Genomic DNA, 22,479 nt, shown 5'->3' with positions numbered 1-22,479 from the left:
GGCTTATGTCGAGACTTTATTTATGTTATGTTATATTTATTTTATCTTAGATAATAATTTCTCTGATTATAAATAAGAGATTACCTAGACCTAAGAGAACATCAATTATAATTCCTGTACTCAGTATCACGTTACAACGTTTTGGGCGGCGTTCTTCGCTTCTCCGTCGGATCCCTTTGTAACTTCTTCTCTTCTCTTAGACTTTAATTCTATTTATTTTTATTCTCAATTCCCTTCTTATTGCCCTTAATTTCTCTACTGTTATTTATTTCTCTTATGCTAGTAGATCTCATTAATTCCCTTATTATGCCTCTTGATCTAGTTTATTCGTATATGACTGTTATTGTTAATTCGTTAATCATGAGTAGCTAATTTTCATTATGCTAAGACTATAGGGGATCCATAATTATGAAGGGAGAGTAATTGATTTATTGGGTTAATGCTGGTATTGTTTTTGTTGGTTAAATGCTGCAGTTAATTGTATCCGTCTGATTGAGTCGACGCAATTAGACCTATAATTCTTAGTGATCCTCGACCTGGACCGAAAGGTTGGAAAAGGCGAGACTAGTAGCGAACAATAGAGTATTGCAGTGAGGGCGAAAGTTAAGCTGTTTACACTTTAGGGTGAATTAAGGACCGAAAGGTGACGTTCGTTACCCCTTAGACCGTATTGGCATTGACCTGAGACCTAGATTACTTGACCGGATGATTATGGTGAACCGTCTGTCTTAGCTGTTTCTTCTTATCTGCTTGATTCTTCCCTTTTAATTCTCTTTTCCTTACTCTTATTAGTTTAAAAAATCACATTCAAAACCCCCAAATTGTGACACCCGACAGACTGAATTAAACAGATAATTAGCAAAATAGCCTCCCTGTGGAGATCGACCCTGCTTACTGCTAGCTATTAGTTAGTTGTACTTAGGTATTTATTTTTGGTACAAAACGACCGTATCAGTCGATCGTGTTGATTCGTCGCCGATCTTTTATCCAGTTTTCAAGATGCCCGGATCAAGTGATGAAACAAACCTCCACCAACTTCAAGATGGTAATGATCGAATCCTAGCCGCGCTAGCCCAAATGCAAGTCACCCAAGACCAAGTCTATGACCGCCTTGAGCTCATTGAAGGCCGTATCTATGCCGTAGAGGGAAGGTTGCCTCCTCATGAAAGTGAAGTACTACATGACTCTGATAATGAATCCAAGGATGAAAATCCTCTCGTGGGGATGACTGTAGCTGAAAAAAGACTCCAATACTTAGAGGAGCAATTGATGTACCTTCAATATGACGGATATCCCTAAGTTCAAGGGGCATGAGAACCCTTTGAACCACATCCGTGCCTTCAAAGACTATATGTCTATCAAAGGCATCAAACTCGAGATGTTCTTAAGGATCTTTCCTTCATCTCTTGACACTATCCCAAAGCAATGGTTTTACTCCTTAGATCACAAGAAGGTCGCTACTTGGGAAGACGCCGCAATCGAATTCTCTAAACAATATGCGGATAATGCCGAGATCCAAGTTAACATGCGTACTCTAGAGGTTCTTACCCAAAATGACAAAGAAGGATTCCCGACTTCCTAAGTAGGTGGAGGAAGACTAGCACCCAACTAGTTGAACGCCCGGATGAGGCTACCCTTGTGGAAAAGTTTGTGGATAATCTCAAACCCATCTATGCCAATCATTTGAGATACCAAAACATCAGAACTTTCAAGGACTTAACCGTACTAGGGACAAGGATTGAAGATGACATCCGTAAAGGACTCTTGTCCAAAACGGTAGGTCGAGGATATCAAGGGTCCACAAGTCGTTCATACGGCTCTACTAGCAAGACCGATGAAGTTAACCTTCTCGAGCCATCCAAGAAAAGTACCCCACCAAGGAAATTCACAAATCTTGGGGACACTTACTCCAACGCTCTAAAAAGGTTAATGAAGCAAGGTAAACTCCAACCCATCGGACCTGCTCCCGAACCCGAAAGAAAGTCCAAATTCTGGGACGAGAACTCGTACTGTGAATACTATAGGGGCAAGGGACACGACACAGAAAAATGCTACAAGTTGAAAAACGTGCTTCAAGACATGATTGAGGACGGTCGACTACCAATACCACCGGGAGGAAAGCCCAACAACACTGAGAATCCTCTTGGAGTTCTAGTGATCACAAGTGATGAGTCTACCTTAGATTGCTCACATCTTATCTCCCCAAAAGAGGAGGTTATTAATGGGATATGGACGGATAGTGAGGAAGATATCTATCTCCAAGACCTTCCCTTAATCAAAAGCGCCAAAAGCATCATAGATGAGATCATTGCCACGCTTGGGACTACAGAAACCAACGCAAGACAGCAGAAAGGATGGAGAAAATCAATCAAATGGACCAACAATCAAGGAAGACTCTTAAAGCTCACCACTGGAGAAGGAGAGATGTTCAAAGGAGAACCAGAGGACGATGAGTTCGAGTCAGAGTCGGAGTCAGAGTCGGAGTCTAGAGAAGTCATTAGAGAGTCTACTCCTGTCGTCATCCCCACTCCCTTTGTTTCTCCTAGCTTAGCCTCGAGTAGTCACAGTTGTTCGGGAAATGCCCCAACCACTGTCCCTTTGCCGCCACTGACCATGGATTAGTTGGCTTCTTTGTTTCAACTTTACTCAAATTTTGATTTGAATAAATCAGGTTCTGCTTACTCTTTGTGTTGTCTTGAGTGCAATTCTGTTTACAATGATACTGAGGATGACCAAGACCCAGACTCGATCGAAATACCTCCCTACGTAGCCAAAGAAATACCACAAGGAGGGGATGGGGGACCAGTAATAGAGGACACCGAACCCATCAATGTAGGAACCGAACTAGAACCCCAAGAACTTAGGATAGGGACTACCTTGAGCTCTACCGAAAGGGCCGATTTCATAGACCTCCTAAATGAATTCAAAGACGTTTTCGCTTGGTCCTACAAAGACATGCCAGGGAACGACAGGGATGTCGCCGAACATAGGATTCCGATCAAGCCAGGTTTCAAACTGTAAAATAGAAGTTTCGACGAATGAGAACAGAATGGGCTCTAAAGATTAAGGAAGAAGTTGACAAACAATTCAAAGCCGGGTTCATCAAAGTTTCCGAGTATTCTGACTGGGTAGCTAACATAGTACCCGTACCCAAAAAGGATGGGAGAATCCGTGTTTGTGTTGACTTTAGGGACTTAAACAAAGCAAGTCCAAAAGATGACTTCCCTCTACCTCACATCGACATATTAGTGGACAGTACTGCAGACCACGCGTTACTATCCTTCATGGATGGGTATGCGGGATATAATCAAATCAAGATGGCCATGGAAGATATGCATAAGACCGCATTCGTCACCCAATGGGGAACCTATTGTTATACGGTAATGCCGTTTGGATTGATCAACGCCGGAGCTACATATCAACGCACCGCAACTACACTTCTACATGACATGATGCGCAAAGAAGTTGAGGTATACGTAGATGACATGATTGTCAAATCCAAGGAAAGAGAGGGACATATTGCGAACCTTCGCAAGTTCTTCGCAAGGCTACGAAAGTACAACATGAGGCTCAACCCTCAGAAATGCACATTCGGGGTAACATCTGGCAAACTCCTGGGATACGTTGTTAGCCAACGAGTTATAGAAATAGATCCTTCCAAAATCAAAGCTCTGATCGAAATGCCACAACCTCAAACAGAAAAAGAAGTCAGAGGATTCCTGGTAAAAGTACAATATATAAGTCGATTCATATCAAAACTTACGATGATTTGTGAGCCTATCTTCAAGAAACTCAAGAAAATAGACCACACCATGTGGGAGGATGATTGTCAAAAGGCATTCAACCGAATCAAGGAGATATTGGCTAAACCACCAGTGCTCATGTCACCACAACAAGATTAACCTCTTGGTTTATATCTCACAGTAACCGAAACGGCCATGGGTGCCATGCTGGCTCAAACTGTAGGAAGTGAAGAAAGAGCTATCTACTATCTTAGTAAGAAGTTCTTGGAGTACGAGTGCAAATACTCACAACTCGAAAAGACATGCCTCGCTCTTGTGTGGGCAACGAAGAAGCTACGCCATTACATGCTTAGCTACTCCGTCAAAATATACTCCAAAATGGATCCAGTCAAGTACCTCTTCGAGAAACCCGTCCTCAATGGACGTCTAGCAAGATGGACACTGATGCTCTCAGAATTCGACCTCAAATACGTACCACTGAAAGTTATAAAAGGCCGCGCCGTCGCCGAGTTTTTCGCAGAAAATCCTATCAATGACGCACAAATAATAGATACTTGGTCATTTTCAGACGAGGATATACTCCAAACTGATGTAGACTCCTGAGATCTGTACTTTGATGGAGCATCGAACTTAAGAGGATTCGGAATAGGAGTGTTGCTCATTTCTCCTGAAGGCGAGCATACACCAATTGCTGTCAAACTCGACTTCGAGGTGACAAACAATGCTGCAGAATACGAAGCTTGTCTCATTGGACTATAAGCGGCAGTGAGCTTAGGCATTAAAAACCTCCGAGTACATGGGGATTCATCACTGATCATTAACCAAGTTACAGGATCTTGGAAAATCCGAAGCGAAAGCCTCGCACCTTATCATGCTAGAATAGACCAAGTCGCTCAATTCTTTGATCACGTAACCTACCTACACCTACCTCGGGAAGAAAATCAATTTGCAGACGCTCTTGCGAAACTTGCATCCCTAATTAATTTGCCGGATCACATGATGGAAATGCCTTTGTGCATCGAACGACGGTCAGAGCCGGCTTATGTCCACCAAATCACCGATGAAGAAGAAATCGCGCAAGAACCCTGGTTCTAAGCAATCCTGAATTTTAAGCTTAATGGTACCTATCCACCGGATATGGACAGGAGGGGACAATGTTCTATACGCCTACTAGCTTCCCAATACGTTCTCATGCAAGGAGAATTATACAATAGAACACCTCTTGGTGTGGTCCTACGTTGCCTTGATCATTCACAGGCACGAAAGGTGATGAAAGAAGTCCACGACGGAGAATGCGGTCCTCACATGAGTGGGCTATGATGGCAAAGAAAATCACACGTCTGGGGTATTATTGGACCACAATGGAATCCGATTGCATCAAATACGTAAGACATTGCCACAATTGCCAAATCTTCGGGAATGTACAACATGTTCCTCCTTCGCTACTCTATACAATGACATCCCCTTGGCCATTTTCTGCATGGGGAATTGACATAATCGGGAAGATAACCCCAGCCGGAACAGGAGGTCACTGTTTCATTCTAGTAGCAATCGACTATTTCACCAAATGGGTAGAAGCGGCTTCCTACACTAGTCTTACAGCTAAAAATGTGGCAAAGTTCATACAAAACAACATCATCTGTCGATATGGTTGCCCACATGAGATCATTAGTGATAATGGATCGCACTTCCAAGCTAAGACCGAGCAATTGCTAGCCAAATACAAGATTAAGCATCACCACTCTTCGCCATATAGACCACATACTAAAGGCGCGGTAGAGGCGGCAAACAAGAATGCTGTCACAATTCTCAAGAAAATGATTGACAACTATAGAGATTGGCCAAGCAAGATACCCTTTGCTTTGTGGGGGTATCGTACATCTGTTAGGACGCCTACTGGGGCCACTCCTTTCTATTTGACATACGGCATGGAAGCTGTACAACCAGTCGAGCTAGAAATACCATCCTTGCGTATTTTACTAGAAAGCCAAATCCCGGAAGCCGACTGGAAGAAGGATAGATATGAAGAACTCATCCTCCTGGATGAACGTATGCTACGCGCCTTACATAATGTCCAAACATATCAAGCACGTGTTAAACGAGCTTTCAACAAAAGGGTTAGGCCAAGAAACATCAAAGAAGGAGATTTAGTGCTCAAATCGGTTAGAGCTCTTTTACCTGTCGACCCACGAGGAAAATTCAAACCTAATTGGGCCGGGCCATTTCTAGTCAAATCCATACTCCCAGGGGGTGCGGTTAGAATCACAGACCTAGACGGGAATGAGTTTTCAAACCCAACAAACCTTGACCAACTAAAACGGTACTATGCCTAGAATAGGAACAAAAACGCGCCTCGCGTAACCCCACGTGTCGCTCTTGTGGCACTAAATAAACGGCCCCTGGCCAAGCTAAAATAAGCCAATGTCACTGTGCTCTTGCATTTTGACAAACTTGTTATCCTCGTATCATCAAATAAACTAAATTCGCACCTTCAGAGTAAGCAAAAGCTCATGCTTATTTTCTACGTTCATTACAAGCTCTTGCTTAGAACAATTATTCTTTTACATTTACTCGAACTACGCGCAAGGGTTTGATTTCACTTTTTTAAGTGAATACGTAGGCAATCCTTCACAGGATTCAACCCGTTATATCTAAAATATAAATAGAAGGACATTTGCATTGCATTTGAAATTCGACAAGAATAATAAATAGAAAATCACAACGGTTTCATAACCATTTAACCTTTTTTCATTCATTTTCTGATAAATAATAGTACGCTACATAATAAAAATAGAATAGGCTAGGATTCTAAAAACCCCACCTTTTTATTACAACAACAATAAATAATAATAATAATCAAATAATAAATAAAGACTCGGGCTATTCCTCCATCTTCCCCTTGCCCTTGTCATTCCTATCATATTTCTTGTCACGACCTCGAGCTGGACGCTCTTGCGCCACTTCAGACCTAATTACCAACGGTCTTTCTCGAGGCCTAGACTTTCCATTCTTGCCAATCACCATTTCCGCGACAGGAGTAGTCTTTGGTTTCTTTGAAGGATGAACAACTTGAAACCCGACTTCTTCTTCTCCCTCTGTCAGATGCTTCTCCTTCTCTTTCTCTCCCTCGCGCACCTTGTAGTCAACATGCTCGCGTTTCCTTAGCCTCTCGCGCTCTTCCGAAGTTGTAGCCTTTCTCCATCTCAGATAAGAATCCGACACCTACAAGGCATTGGCAGAGAAATTCAAGAACCACATGTTTCTTTGGGCCCATTTAATGGCCCACTCTCTTCGGCTCTCTGTAGTAAGCGCCATAGCAGTCTGCGGGACGGTGTCAAGCCTCGGGATCGTCTGTTTCAGCCCAACTTGTCTCATCAGTCTTTTCGGGAAGATACACACCATAAACTCCAACCCAGGAATGCGCACGGACCTAGTGGGATCCAAAGAAGACACTCCAGTGACAGATTTGAGGTCCCACCACGGTACGACCCACCTAATCAATGGGCCATCGTCGCTCTTCAGCTTGTTCTTCCAATAATCACAGACCCGAGTGAAGTCCACCATGTACAACCTCGTCCTCATCGCAATCGAGCGGGCATGATAGGAAAGCACATGAACTGGGGGCTCGATCAATCGGAGTCGTTCCATAAGCCAAACCTACCAAAAAGCAGGTATTAGACATCAAAACAAAAAAAAAAACGAAAAAAAAAAAAACGTCTTTTACCTGCAGAAGGACGGGACTTCCCAAATACGGTAGATCGCGGTTGGATTTCCTACTATCCAAACCCAAAATAATCTCCCCTAAGCATAAGCAAGTGGGCTCTGCGCGCTCCATCCGCTCAACAAGGCCCAAAAGACGGGGATCACCTCTCAAGTCTTCATCAACATGCCCTTGGAAGACATACACATGCAACAAGCAAAAGCCAAATGCCCTCCGCCTAGCAACATGGGAAACGGTGGGGTCGGCTCTGTCGATGAATCGATCTATGAAGTCCAACATTCTCACGCCTTTCGAGGTAACTAGACGATCCACCTCAAGTCTAGTCAATCCAAGCAAAACTCTAAATTTGATCTTGCACCCTTGCGAAGTAGAAGGAATGGCATGCAAATGTTCGGGATCCCATCCACCAATAGCAGCAATTTCTTCAGGAAATGGGCAAATATCACCTCCGGGGAACGCAAAAACATGGTAATTCGGGTCCCAATAGTCAAGGCAAGCATCCAAGAAAGGTTTAACAACCTTGATGAGTTTTAAACTCAACAAAGACCCAAAATTATAAGCACTCATATCATGCTTCTCCATATTCGAAAATTCGTTGGTCCATTCCTTCAAGCGGATCTCCAAAGTATTCATGATGAAAAAATTTCTTTTGAGAATTTTATGTAAATAGACGAAGAAGAGACGGAAGAATTATGTGAATAAAAGCTCCATCCGCGCTTCTATTTATACTAATTTCTGTTTCCAAAAAATCCGTCAGAACAGAACGCCTTGGGAACAGGCGCAGCACCTGCTGCGCCTCTTCAAAGGGACGCAGCTCATGCTGCGCCTCTTCCTCAGCTTCACTTCTGTGATTTTCCGCGTTGGATCTTTCCTAATTCCATAAAGAATAATTTCCTATTCCTACGGGTTATTATTTTGGTAAATACGAGAAGATTACCATGTTTTAGGTTTCCTAATTTCGCGGGCACGCATTTCGAGGCGACGTCGACATTTTGCCATTTTATCACACTTGTATATCTTCATTTTAGGAAGCAATTTTCATTTTAATTCATCATTTTAGAGAATAATTTTCGTTTTTTAATATTTCTCATTTAATTCATTTATTTTACCAAATCTCAACATTTATATATTAGTTTCAATTTCTTAATTTCATTTCTACATTTCTAACTTATCGATTTCTATTTTTTTTCTTTATTTAGGCGGTAACCCTTCCTACCGTCCGGTCATTTCCGGCAAAATTTTTGCATTTTTGCATTCTTTTGAGTCACTCATTTTGCGCTAATTAAGGCCATATGTATATGTAAATGTATGCTTTGAGTGTTTTCTATGTAAATTTCGGCAGCATGACGGCGTAAACCGTCATCTACCAAACCTGTTCAAAGCTAACCTGCAGATACAAGCAACACAACCCAGCAGCAAAGGCACTCAGGCCGTCGTATATACAGCAAACAAAGGAAATGTGCAACAAACTGGGGGCTCGAGTCCCAAACAAAGTCCAAAAACGTTCAAAATGATGGTCCAAATGTACAAATGTACAAAATACAGCCAACAAACAAAAAAGCTACACAAAACTACTGCTGGGCGCCCTCCAACTCTGCAACTCTCGCCGCAAGAACGGCGATCTCGGCATCCCGAACCTCGAGCTCCCTCAACAAGCGAGCTGTCTCCTCCCGAGACTGGGTCAACTCTCGCTCCAGCTCGCGGTCACCCTGTAAACAATAAATGGGCTCATGTCAATCGATTCAAGCAAAATCAAAAATCAAAAATGGAACTAGGCGTAAGATTCATACATGACGACCTCGACCGCCGACAAGTGCCTCGACGGCAGTAGCTCGCAGCCGGTTGGCCACCCTCCACAACGCCACGAATCGAGACGGCGCAACCTGCATTTTCAAAAAAGAAATTCTCAACAATTGAACAAACTCAATCAAATGTGTTCTTACACAAAAGTTATACAAGTTAGAGGCTCACCCTCCGAATCAGGTGCTGCCAATCGTCTAGGCCAGCATCCGTCACAGCTACGTCAAAGTCACGCAGCTCGGAGATCGTCGTCCTCCCGGTCGCGTCAGTGTACTCGAGGGTCTCGGGGTACTCTGGGGGCTCGATGCCCGCCGCCTCGACCTCCTGCAAAGACAAACGGTTCTCGTTAATCGATGATCTTTCATCATAATTCTCAAAATCGAATCAAGAGGAAAAGTAAAAGATGCTCACCACTACCGGCCAGTACGCCAACCTCCCGTAAAGGAACGCCGAGTAGTCCTCGCCAGGAAGAAAAAGGGCATCACCACTAGCACCAGCCAAGTCCGCCTCCGTCTCAGCCTCAGAAGGCTCCCTAAACATCGTCCTGGGAGGATCGACGGGAACCGTCAACACGTCCCAAGAGCACTGACGAGTCAAGCGCTCGCCCAAGTACCACACAGGACCCATCGACGTCCTTAACAGCAGTCGGCTCGGGCTCCTAGGCCGAAGGGCCTCAGCCACGAAAGGAGGCGCTCCAGCGTACTCCGCCCAAGGTCTGGGCACCCACTGTGATAAGATAAAAAGGATCATTCCTATGATCAATTAAAAGCAAAGATAAGAAGCACGAAGTGAGATACTCACGCTGCTCAGCTGAAGAGCGTTCACGTCCCGCCGGTAGACGTTGTGAGAAGAACGCTTGCTCTTCGTCCGGCACATCACCCAATCCCTCATCACGGGATAAGCCCTCTCCAGCGGCTCCGTCCTCCTGGGCGCGAGGCTCTGGAAGTAGGAGTACACCCACGCCTGTAAAGCAGAATAGTTAATGACGATCTTTCGTGATTTGATAAAGAAAAGGAATTTACTTTGGTCTAAAGGAAGGTTCATACCTCCAGCAGTAGTCCAGGTCCGACAGCACCAGGAGAAGTCCCCTTCTCCATCAACTCCGGATGAACCATGGCCCTCATGAAGCGGATGAGGACCGCAAAACCAGCAGTGACCCAGTCCCAATGCCCTAGGGAGCTCAGGTCAGAAAGGAAGGGAAGAAGCTTCGTTGACAGCCTCTCGCCCTTGTCTCCGAGGTAAATCGAAGACAGAAACCACCAGAGCCACAAACGAGCCCTTTGCTTAGCTGTACAGGGAGGAGGAGCCGTCTCCCTCCCGTCAATCGTCACCAGCGCCGGGGTCTTCCTCGCAAAGTAGTCTCGAACGTAGGAGCTGGGTATCAAACCCGGCACTCTGACAGCCTTCGGCGACAAGTTCCAGCCGATCAATCTCCTCGCCTCGGCCGAGTCCGCCCTCATGGTAGTCTCTGGCCACTCCACCTCCTCGGTCCCGCACGACAGACCAGAAATCATGCCGTAGTCCTCCAGAGTGACTTCCACCTCACCGAAAGACATGTGGAACGTGGAAGTCGTATCCCAGAATCGGTCCAAGAAAGCGCGGACCAGGCTAAGGTTAGCCCGCAGCTTCCTCTTCGCGATGTCCCTCCAGACCTGCACCAAAGGACCGAACGCTCCACGCTCGATCATGGCCCGCTCCTCCGCCGACAGCCGCTCGTAGTGCTCCATCGCTGTCGTGTACCCCGAGAACGACCTGATGTTCCCGGCCTCCTATTGTGATTTGAAACAAAAGCTATCTTTAGTTTTGAATAGAATTTGAAAGGAATTTGAACAAATGAATGAAAGAGGATGAGTAATGAGTAGTGAATTCCTATTTACCAAACTCTTCACCGTCCTGTAGGACAGGTGACCCTCTGCAGCCCACACCAGGTGCCTGCTCTCCCAAGTCTCAGCCCACGCAGGAGCACCTCTCAACTGACGACCTCCTCGCCTGACGTTGGCCCGTCTCGGGGCCTCCTCCTCCTCGACGACCTCCTCCTCTTCATAGACCCCGTCCCCAGCAGCCATCACCGCAGCGGTGAAGGCCTGCTCCAAAGCCTCCTCGACAGTAGCAACGTCTATCTCCATGGGAGTCCTCCCAGAAGTAGAAGCCTCATCACCTGCAACATTAAAGAAAATTTGGGCCGCGTCACGTGACGACAAGCCTTGGTTAAGGGGTTTTCGAGCCTTCAAAGCCCTGAAATTGCTCTGCTCTTGCCATCTTTGGCCATATTCTCACAAACCCGATCACTCATGTGGTAATTTAGGTCAAGTAAAGCCTAATTTGAAGCCTAGTCTCGGGTTCGAGCCGAAATTTCGGCAGCATTTCGTTATAACGGCGATTATGCCCTAAAAAGGTGTCCTGAAAAAGCTGTCACCAACCAAAATTCCGAGATGGTAGAAAGTTTACCCATCGTTCAAGGATCCCAAATATCAAATTTCATCTCAAATGGGCAATCCTAAGGCTATTTTCAAAGCAACTTACGGTTTAGCTGTGAAACCGTCTCAAAATTCACTCAAAGGCTCAAAACTCAACAAAAATTCGAGACAAATACATGGTTATGTTCCTAATACTACCTACTATCCATTTCTAATGTCAATTTGACAAGGCAAATGCGTTTGGGGGAAAAGCCCCAAAATTTCGATCAAGTGGGTCATAAACCCTAATTTTTTCGGCTCGAAATTGGACAAATATGGATGATTAATGTAAGAATGAGACACATACCTCGATTAGTCATGATTAATGCAAGCCTTTCGATCAAACCTTGGCGGAAATGGTGAAGATTTGAGAGAGAAATGGTGTGAATTGTGTTTCGAACAAATGAACATAAACCTCTGATTCATCGCGTTTTTACGCAGAAATAACGCTTTGGGGAATAGACGCAGCAGGCGCTGCGCCTCTTCCAAGAGACGCAGCTCTTGCTGCGCCTCTTCCTTGTGTTCCCTCCATACGAATTTTCAAAAATTCGTTATGAGTTCGTTATTTGTGGGCCCATCCTTGGTGCGCCTCTTCCCCGATGCTATTTTATTCTTTTGGTCCGTTTGACGATTTTCATGCGTTCCGGCCCGCATTTCCAAGCCAGCAGCAGACCGTCGCACGTTATTTATTCTTTCCAAGACCTTTTGGTTGTCGCAACGAGCATTTATTCCTTCACAGAATTCGACACACCTTCACTATGTCTCCAGCGAGAGTAAGCGGATACACCTTCCCTCTCATGACAAGAAGAATAATTCCTAATCATGTCTCCAGCGAGAGTAAGCGGACGTACTGTCCCTCTCAAGACTTGAGGATTAACAATCTACCTAAGCAGATTTCCCCTCAGCAGTTCCCGCCTGTGTCCTGCTACTCGCAAATATTTCTCGAAGACTACCCAATCAGTTTTCTCTCAGCAGCTCCCCCCTGTGTCCTGCTACTCACAATATTTCGTGTTTTCCCGCGGAGTTCGACGAAGGAGTCGTTCTCCAGAAATTCTCAAACCAATAGAGTTCCTATACCCAAGCTTTAGTTACCCTTACGTTGAACTTATATTTGGCCTCCTTCCCGTCAATGCTTTCCTTTAGGGCCCCATACCCTAGCACAATCCTTATGTATCTTTTAGGTCTTAACCTTAGCTCCTATGCAACCCCGGAAGCATCTCGAGAAGAAGTCTCAGGTATGATCTCTTCTTATGGCTGGCGAGCCTCCTTACGTAGTCTAATGGACTTTAAACGACCCTCCCCGATAGTCGACAGACTCTAAAATGTTCCCGATGACAGGTCCTTGGTTCAGACCCCTTGAGCCGCCTCGCGTCGCCATAGTCGTCAGGTTGTAATCTTCGATTGACCTGATGGCTATACTTTGACTTTCGCCTTGTCCAAGCCTCGGTCAAAGTGGGGGCTCAGAGATACCTCATTTCGCACCTCTCGCAAACCACCCGGTGATGATTGGGCCGCATGTTTGCTACGCGGAACGATTTGTGACAGTTCGTAAGATTATCGTCAAGTGATTGCTCAAATATTAATGTCTACCTCTTAGTTGTCATCTACGTCCCGATACGGTCGTTTTGACAAGATAATTAGAGTACATTCGAGTCCGGCCTACAACCGTCTCCATTTTCTCGATAACCGTTAAATCCCGAGTCGAATGTTCGGAATGTTCCGGATATTTCTATTCCATATTTCATAAATTTTATCTTTTGGTAAACAATTTCCCGTAATATTCACATAAGATATTAAGGAAAACCGAATTATTTCCTTCCTACCATAACTCAAACACGGAAATCTTTCTTCTGCAGGAGGAAACCCCTTGGGAACAGACGCAGCAGGTGCTGCGCCTCTTCCAAGAGACGCAGTGGCTGCTGCGCCTCTTCCCAGGCCCTTTTCTGCGTAATTTTTGTATCTTTTTCATATCTTTCCGAGATTCACTTCCAAAGAGTCTCTGAAACCCTAATTCGTTCACGTGATTAGTATAAATAGGAGCCTTCGCTCCTCATATTTCTCACGCGAGTGTCCGCCCTTCTCTTCTCCCTTTGCATTCTAGACTTTGTTCTTACTTTTTGGCGTCTACGTGCTTGAACTTTCGACCACGTAAGCTCGGATCCTTCTGAGTACCAGCCTCCCCGTTTGCATGATCGACCAATTTGACCAACTCCATAATAATCAACTTAATTAACTTAATCGTTTTCCTCTTACGAGGGCACTTTCTTTGCATTCGCATCGAGCATCACTAATCGATATCTTAGTCCTTCTCGTTTCGTCAACATGTAAGTCTGAGGGTGTATAATTTCTCTTTTATTTATTGTATTTTAATTATTGTAACATCAAATTGTAAGTTTTATGTCGACAATACCATTAAAACCGATTTCTAAAACCATATTTTAAAACCTCTTTTTACGGATTTCCAGTAGATAATCGTCGAGAAAGGACGCAGCAACTGCTGCGCCTCTTCGAAGGAGCGCAGTTCCTGCTGCGCCTCTTCGTGAGGCTGCTGCAGTTCCTGCTTCCTTTCTTCTTCGTTCGTCCTCTGTTATTCGTCAAGTTTCTTTCGTTTGTTTATTAATTCTTCATCATGATAGCATATAATTCACATGTATATTATAATCATCATCATTAACATGTTTTTAATCGTCACGAATCCGACTTAAATCCCTAATAATCCAATATTTGCGGGTTTTCGTCATTAAATTCAATTCTGGGTTATAGAGATTCAATTCATCAATGTTGGGTTTCTGGAATTCGTCTTTGATATAGTTTTCGTCTGTCTTTTGTCATATCTATCATATATTCGTCATTAATCCGTCGTATCTAACTTAATTGATTGATTTCATTTGTTTAGTTTGTTAATATTTTTCACTCCTGTAATTAGTCCATCTTTAATTAATTCGTTTAATCCCGTCTTATTTCATGTTTTGCTGTTTTCATGACCCATTCATATGTTAAATAACCTATTAATCACTTTCATCCGAGTAAATATCATCAATCGATCATTAAATTCACCAATTAACATTAACGGCTTGCAATTGCGGCTTCACAGCCAGAACTGAGCCAAGGAATAGACGCAGCCACTGCTGCGCCTATTCCAAAGGACGCAGCTTTGCTGCGCCTGTTCCTGGCTGAGTTCTGTCCCTGAACTCCGTTGTTGCTTGGACTTAGATATTTAGTTTACATATTAACTAACTATTAACCGTAATATCACGCTAATTCCTGTTCGTTAATTTATTTGATTTTATCTTTCTTTCTTTCTTTCTTTTTCTCAAATTATCCGTTTTAAAGGTATTTTCGACATAAATCGCCTAATCCTTTGTAATTATTGTAATTTTCATTATTGTAATTTATAACTATTGTATTTCTTTATCATTTGTATGTTTTCACATGTAATCAATTTAAATCCCAATTCGACCCAATTGTTTGCTAAATTAATTGTTCACCGACTTAGTATTAATTCTCACATGCTACGATTAAAACTTGGATGTTGCATTGCATGCATATAGCCGACGATATATCAAGTACGAATAACTTCCCTAATCATTAGTAGAGGCCGCTATCGAGGCGGGCGGGATTAGGTGTTCGATCAAAAGAGCTTCCTAATACGTACCCTCAACCCTTACTCCAGATATCTGTGAACACCCGTGTTCATTGGCATCCACGAGAGTCATTCTAGACATAGGATGCTAAGGGTAACGATTGCTTAGTGTTCATGTCTTTACTTTGTCTCTTGACATGACACGAGGTATTCGAACGATTCCAATTTCCCATAAAAATTGGTGGCGACTCCATACAAAAATGCAAACGCTTGTTTCTCTTTTCCTCCCAAGCGCCCCCGTGGGCCCCCGCTGTCCACACACAGGAGCATGCATAGTGTTTGCATTGAATTGTAGTATAAACATGTATGTACGCATGTTTGGTTTTATCAAGTTTGGTGGCTCAAGCTTGGTGCAAGGTAGTATAAATACCTGGTGCATTTCATTGGTTTTGGCAGAGGGAAGGAAATAAAGAAAGCTTACATCGAAATTGTAAGTGTCTCTTTGGTATTATACTTCACTGGAATTTGGTGGAGTATAAGACAGGCCTTACGGTATTGGTAAGGTACTCACTCAAATAAACAAGGGGTTGTGATTCGGGTAACGGTTCAACCGGGTTTGAGTGTGTGAGGCAGTATAACGGGTCTTCTCTTACAATAATTTAGAGGGTTACTCTAGGGGTATAATTGGTGATGATTTCCAATTATACTGGTGGTCTAGAGGGTACTAGTTTGAATTCCAAAATTATTACCGGGTCCAAATTCGGTGTGTAATTTTGTACCGGTTACGTTGTACTGGCACTATCTTTATAGTGGCACTATTTTATAGTGGATTCAGTCTTTTCGGCTGGTGGTTTTTACCTTCGTCTTGGAGGGTTTTGCCCTGGGTATTGACCCTAAATCTCGTCTCAACTTATTATTAGCTTGCGGTTTATTTTATTTTTACATTATATATCGATTGGTGCTTCCGTTGCGCGTGGGAGATTGGAGCTTATTTCAGAAAAAGTGGTATCAGAACCACTTTGGCTCGGTCCGAGTGGTCTGGTGGTTTGATCGATAGGGATGTCAAATATGGGGTCTCAGTTTGGAGTACCAAAATTTGATGGTAAAAGTAGTTTCACCCTCTGGCAGAGGAGGATGAAGGATATCCTGGTACATCTTGGCTTGGCTAGAGCCTTGAAGGGAGATGAAGGCAAGCCGGAAAAGTTGAGTGATGCCGGCTGGGAGGAGGTGTGTACTAAGTGTGCTAGTACCATTAGGTTGTGCATCTCGGATTCCGTCATTAACTGTGTTCTTGACGTTGACTCTCCATCGACGATATGGGAAAAATTGGAAAAGCTTTACATGGCGAAAAGCTTGACCAATAAGTTGTTACTGAAGTGACGGTTATATCGGTTGCGGATGGATGAGGCGGAAAATCTCATTGGACATGTCAATTTGTTCAATGAACTGTTAGATGAGTTGAAGAAAATCGATGTTAAGGTTGAGGAGGAGGATAAAGCGTTGTTACTCCTCAACTCTCTCCCGGATACATACAAGACGTATGTGGATACGATTCTGTGTGGAAAGGATACCATTACCATGGAGGAAGCACATGCGGCATTGTTGTCCTTTGATGCGAGGAAGAAGGACAAGGATGGAATGCGAAGCGACATCTCAGTGATGGTTACTAGGGATGGGAGAGGACGATCGTCTAACAGGGATTATGGATCGAAGCATGGCAGGTCTCGATTTAGGAACACTTCTCGGAATGATGGAGTAAAGTGTTACAAGTGTGGTGACATTGGGCACATAAGGTGGAACTGTCCTAGGAAAGATGTGCCGGATAACAATGGTTACGCCAACTTGGCTGCCGGTGAAGGGAGTAGTGATTGTTTTCTTACCGAAGAGTGTGACTTACTTGCGGTCACAGATAAGAACGATGTATCTTCCAAGGAAGAATGGGTGTTAGATTCGGGTTGTGTCAATCACGTTTGTACCCGGAAAGAGAGTTTTGATGAGCTCCAAGAAGGCGTGCCCGGGAATTTGAAGTTGGCCAATAATTCAACAGTGGATGTCCTTGGTGTTGGGGTGGTGAAAATCAAAACTTCTAGTGGGGTGGTGCATACTTTGGACAAGGTAGTTTATGTTCCAAAGTTGCGGCGGAATCTAATCTCACTTAGTCAGTTGGACTCCCAAGGTTATGAGTCTACAACTCATGGGGGAATGGTGAAGGTGACTAAGGGTAGTATGGTCCTCATGAAGGGGGAGTTGCATTGTGGTTTGTACCGTCTAGCAGTGAAGACCTCAAAAGGTGACTGGGAACGGAAAAGACGTTAACGTGTTACGTTCGCGGTAGAGGTGGTGAAGGTAAATTGTTTCCAGGTTGCAGACGGGGGCAAGGGAAAAATTCCTGCTGGTGAAAAGGTGGAGGGGTGGAGGTCCCTCTCCAGAGTCATTTGACGTGGTGACTCAGTTACGGCTGTACACGGTGCATTAACCGTGGTTGTGAGTTAGGGTGAGGACCGGATACTAACTCGGGTGTGCAGCTGGTATTTGAAATCGGTCAATGGTTGATTACTCAGTATCTCCCTTGGACTGAAGGGGGAGAATTGTTGGCATTAAGTCCAAGGTCGGTAAAATCTTAATGTGAAAGAATGACTTTGGCATTCCTTGTTTTAAGGAAGTTGTCTGGCAAAGCTTATGAATTGGTTTGCAATTCAATGATACACAGAAGCATGCATAATGTTTGCATAGTGTTTGCATTGAATTGTGGTATAAACATGTATGTACGCATGTTTGGTTTTGTCAAGTTTGGTGGCTCAAGCTTGGTACAAGGTAGTATAAATACCTGGTGCATTTCATTGGTTTTGGCAGAGGGAAGGAAATGAAGAAAGCTTACATCGAAATTGTAAGTGTCTCTTTGGTATTATACTTCATTGGAATTTGGTGGATTATAAGGCAGGCCTTACGGTATTGGTAAGGTACTCACACAAATAAACAAGGGGTTGTGATTCGGGTAACGGTTCAACCGGGTTTGAGTGTGTGAGGAAGTATAACGGGTCTTCTCTTACAATAATTTAGAGGGTTACTCTAGGGGTATAATTGGTGGTGATTTCCAATTATACTGGTGGTCTAGAGGGTACTAGTTTGTATTCCTAAATTGTTGTCGGGTCCAAATTCGGTGTGTAATTTGGTACCGGTTACGTTGTACTGGCACTATCTTTATAGTGGATTCAGTCTTTTCGGCTGGTGGGTTTTACCTCCGTCTTGGAGGGTTTTGCCCTGGGTATTGACCCTAAATATCGTCTCAACTTATTATTAGCTTGCAGTTTATTTTACTGTTACATTATATATCGATCGGTGCTTCCGTTGCACGTGGGAGATTGGAGCTTATTTCCCAACAAATTGTGTGATCAAATTACTGGTAAAAACCTTCATTATATAGAAAAGTAAACAAATAAACGAGATACTCAACTTAAAATGGAATAACTAAACAAATGGTAACGAGGGGAAAAACATATTTAACTTATGTAATTTTCAACTTTGTAATGAAAATAAGTACTAGTATAAAATATATTTTAAAGATATAAGGAGATGTAACTCTGTGAGTTGAATTGCTCCTCGGTAAAGGCGAAGGCGAAGGTGAAGGCGAAGGTAGTTACGACGAAGGTGATGGAGATGGCGACAACGTCAAATTAGACGTAGCATTAAAAAACGGATAAACTTCATATCTGACACTACAACTAGGCGTAAGTATTCTGCCTCCCTTACTTATAGGGAGAGACCCTACCGAACTTCGGAGACATTTGCTACAATCAGTAGTCGCCACCAGGAGTACACTGCTCCAAACCATATATCGTTAGGGAACTGTTATATTGCGCAACACCTGTTGCGTATTTTTTATTTGGCCCGCCATTAGCAGCTGTAGTAACGATATCGTTCATCTTGTCATTCACTATATCCACGAATTGTGATATGTTGCCTGTGATATTTTGAGCATTATATAATAGGTACCCGCCTTCGTCCATCTTACCAAAAAACGATTCGTTCGAGTACCTAACCATACACTGGTCGTACCATATAGTTGCTATATTTCTATTCGGGCAATATGTCTTTGGTAGATCTGTTGTAGTTGCCGTGGTGACATAGTCTTGGCATGAGTCAGGACTATGGTCTCCACGGCAAAGAAAGTTGCCGTACACCATACCGTTAGTTCCATTTCCTGCCAACGCTTCGTGGAAGCCAAAAGGGGAGGTGGCGTTGGACGAGAGGTAGTAGAACACGGTGTTTAAATTTGTTTGGTATGGGCTTTTGGTGACGAACATAGTGGTGTTTGGGCAATCTGAAACAATATAAGTTGGCGCCGGAGAAGATTTTGGGAAAATTATGAATAAGGTAATTACAAATGATAGAATTAAGGTAAGTTTAGCCATCTGTAAAAATACTTTTCCAAGAGAATAAGTGTTAGTATTAAGCTTAAGAACTACAGAGTTCTACGTATGGGGCATATTTATAGGTGTGTGTGGAGGATATTTGGCAAAAATGGATGTTGAATATTCTTGACCATGGAGCACGTCTGAAATTAAGAATATCCAGTGGTTTAAACTTTAAAGAAGGAAAAGTCACTGGACACTGGTTTAAAGAATCACTAGTTTTAAACCCGTGTAAAATTGCACGGGTATTTATTTAGGCTGGTATTAATGTTTTTGGATGTATTTTTTTTTTGCATTTCTATTTGTAGATACCTCATTTCTGCACCTCCCGAAAACCACCCGGTGATGATTGGGCCGCATGTTTGATACGCGGAACGATTTGTGACAGTTCGTAAGATTATCGTCAAGTGATTGCTCAAATATTAATGTCGACCTCTTAGTTATCATCTACGTCCCGATACGGTCGTTTTGGCGATAATTAGAGTACATTCGAGTCCGGGCCTAAAACCGTCTCCATTTTCTCGATAATCGTTAAATCCCGAGTCGGAATGTTCTGGAATGTTCCGGATATTTCTATTCCATATTTCACAAATTTTATCTTTTGGCAAATAATATCCCGTAATATTCATATAAGATATTAAGGAAATCGAATTATTTCCGTCCTACCATAACTCAAACGCGGAAATCTTTCTTCAAAGAGGAGAAAACCTCCGGGAATAGACGCAGGCTGCGCGCGCTCTTCCCAGGCCCTTTTCTGCATGTTTCTCGTATCTTTTTCATATCTTTCCGAGATTCACTTCCAAAGAGTCTCCGAAACCCTAATTCCTTCACGTGATTAGTATAAATAGGAGCTTTCGCTCCTCATATTTCTCACGCGAGTGTCCGCCCTTCTCTTCTCCCTTTGCATTCTAGACTTTGTTCTTACTTATTGGCGCCTACGTGCTTGAACTTTCGACCACGTAAGCTCGGATCTTTCCGGGTACCAGCCTCTCCGTTGCATGACCGACCAATTTGACCAACTACACTTAATCAACTTAATTAATCAATCGTTTTCCTCTTACGAGGGCACTCTCTTTGCATTCGCGTCGAGCATCACTAATCGATATCTTAGTTCTTCTCGTTTCGTCAACATGTAAGTCTGAGGGTGTATAATCCTTATTTATTTATTGTATTTTACTTTTCGTATCATCAATTGTAAGGTTTACGTCGAAAATACCGTTGAAACCGATTTCTAAAACCATGCTTTAAAACCTGTTTTTGCGGATTTCCAGTAGATAATCGTCGAGAAAGGACGCAAAGAATCGCTGCGCCACTTCGAAGGAGCGCGATTCTTCTGCGCGCCTCTTCGTGAGGCTGCCGCAGTTCCTGCTTCCTTTCTTCTTCGTTTGTCCTCTGTAATCCGTGTTCAAAATCCTTCTTTTGTTTATTCGTTTGTCTATTCTTGGTCATGATAACACATAAATCACATGTGTATATTATTCATCATCTTTAATATGTTTTTATCCATCATAAATCCGACTTAAATCCCTTATAGTTCATATTCGCGGGTTTTCGTCATTAAATTCAATTCCGGGTTGTAGAGATTCAATTTGTTCATATTGGGTTTCTGGAATTCGTCTTTGATATAGTTTAATCTGTCTTTTGTTATGTTCGTCGCATATTCGTCGTTAATCCGTTGTATCTAACGTAGTTAATTGAATTAATTCATAGGACTCATTAATATTTTTCACTTCTATCATTATTTCATCATGTAATTAATCCGTTTGCATCCGTCTCATTCATGTTTTACTGCTTTTATGACCCATTCATATGTTAAATAACCTGTTAATCACTTTCATCCGAGTAAATAATTAAATTAATCATTAAAATCACCAATCGACATTAACGGCTTGCAAATACGGCTTCACAACCAGAACCGAGCCAAGGAACAGACGCAGCGTCTCTGCTGCGCTATTCCAAAAGACGCACTATCTTTGCGCTGTTCTGGCCGAGTTACGTCCCCAACTCCGTTTCTGCCTTGACGTAGTTTAATTAGTTTACGTATTAACTAACTATTACCCGTAATATCACGCTAATTCCTGTTCGTTATTTCTCTCTTTTATTCGTTTTCTCAAATTATCCGTTTTAAAGGTATTTTCGACATAAATCGCCTATTCCAATGTAATTATTGTAATTTTCATTATTGTAATTCATAATTATTGTATTCCTTTCATTGCTTGTATGTTTTCACATGTAAATGAACATTAAATCCTACTTCGACCTAATTGTATGCTAATTACGTGTCAACCGACTTAGTATTAATCTTCACATGCTAGGATTAAAACTTGAATGTTGCATTGCATGCATATAGCCGACGATATATCAAGTATAAATAACTTCCCTAATCATTAGTAGAGGCCGCTATCGAGGCGGGCGGGATTAGGTGTTCTATCAAAAGAGCTTCCTAATACGTACCCTCACCCCTTACTCTAGATCTCCGTGAGCACCCGTGTTCATTGGCATCCACGAGAGTCATTCTAGACATAGAATGCTAAGGGTAACGATTGCTTAGTGTTCATGTCATTACTTTGTGTCCTGACATGACACGAGGTACTCGAACGGTTCCAATTTCCCATAAAAATTGGTGGCGACTCCATACAAAATGCAAACGCTTGTTTCGTTCTCACCAAGCGCCCCGTGGCGGCCCGCTGTCCACGTTTGGCGACTCGCTGGGGGATAATACACTTACGTGTAGCCAAGGGTGAAACTTGAACAAGGTTAGGGA

At 43.1% G+C, this 22,479-nt stretch overlaps 1 protein-coding gene across 1 annotated transcript; it reads right to left on the bottom strand.

The window, feature by feature from the left end:
* Positions 1 to 19,097: 19,097 nt before the first annotated feature.
* Positions 19,098 to 19,715, bottom strand: LOC141639488 (cysteine-rich receptor-like protein kinase 25). Its single transcript, XM_074448602.1, has one exon. It carries the CDS (start codon positions 19,713 to 19,715, stop codon positions 19,098 to 19,100), a length of 618 nt encoding a protein of 205 aa, XP_074304703.1.
* Positions 19,716 to 22,479: the final 2,764 nt, after the last annotated feature.

Source organism: Silene latifolia, chromosome 2, assembly GCF_048544455.1.
Source record: "Silene latifolia isolate original U9 population chromosome 2, ASM4854445v1, whole genome shotgun sequence".
Lineage (NCBI taxonomy): Eukaryota > Viridiplantae > Streptophyta > Magnoliopsida > Caryophyllales > Caryophyllaceae > Silene > Silene latifolia.
The sequence above is the reverse complement of the archived record's forward strand: the minus strand, read 5'-3'. Positions and strand labels throughout refer to the sequence as shown.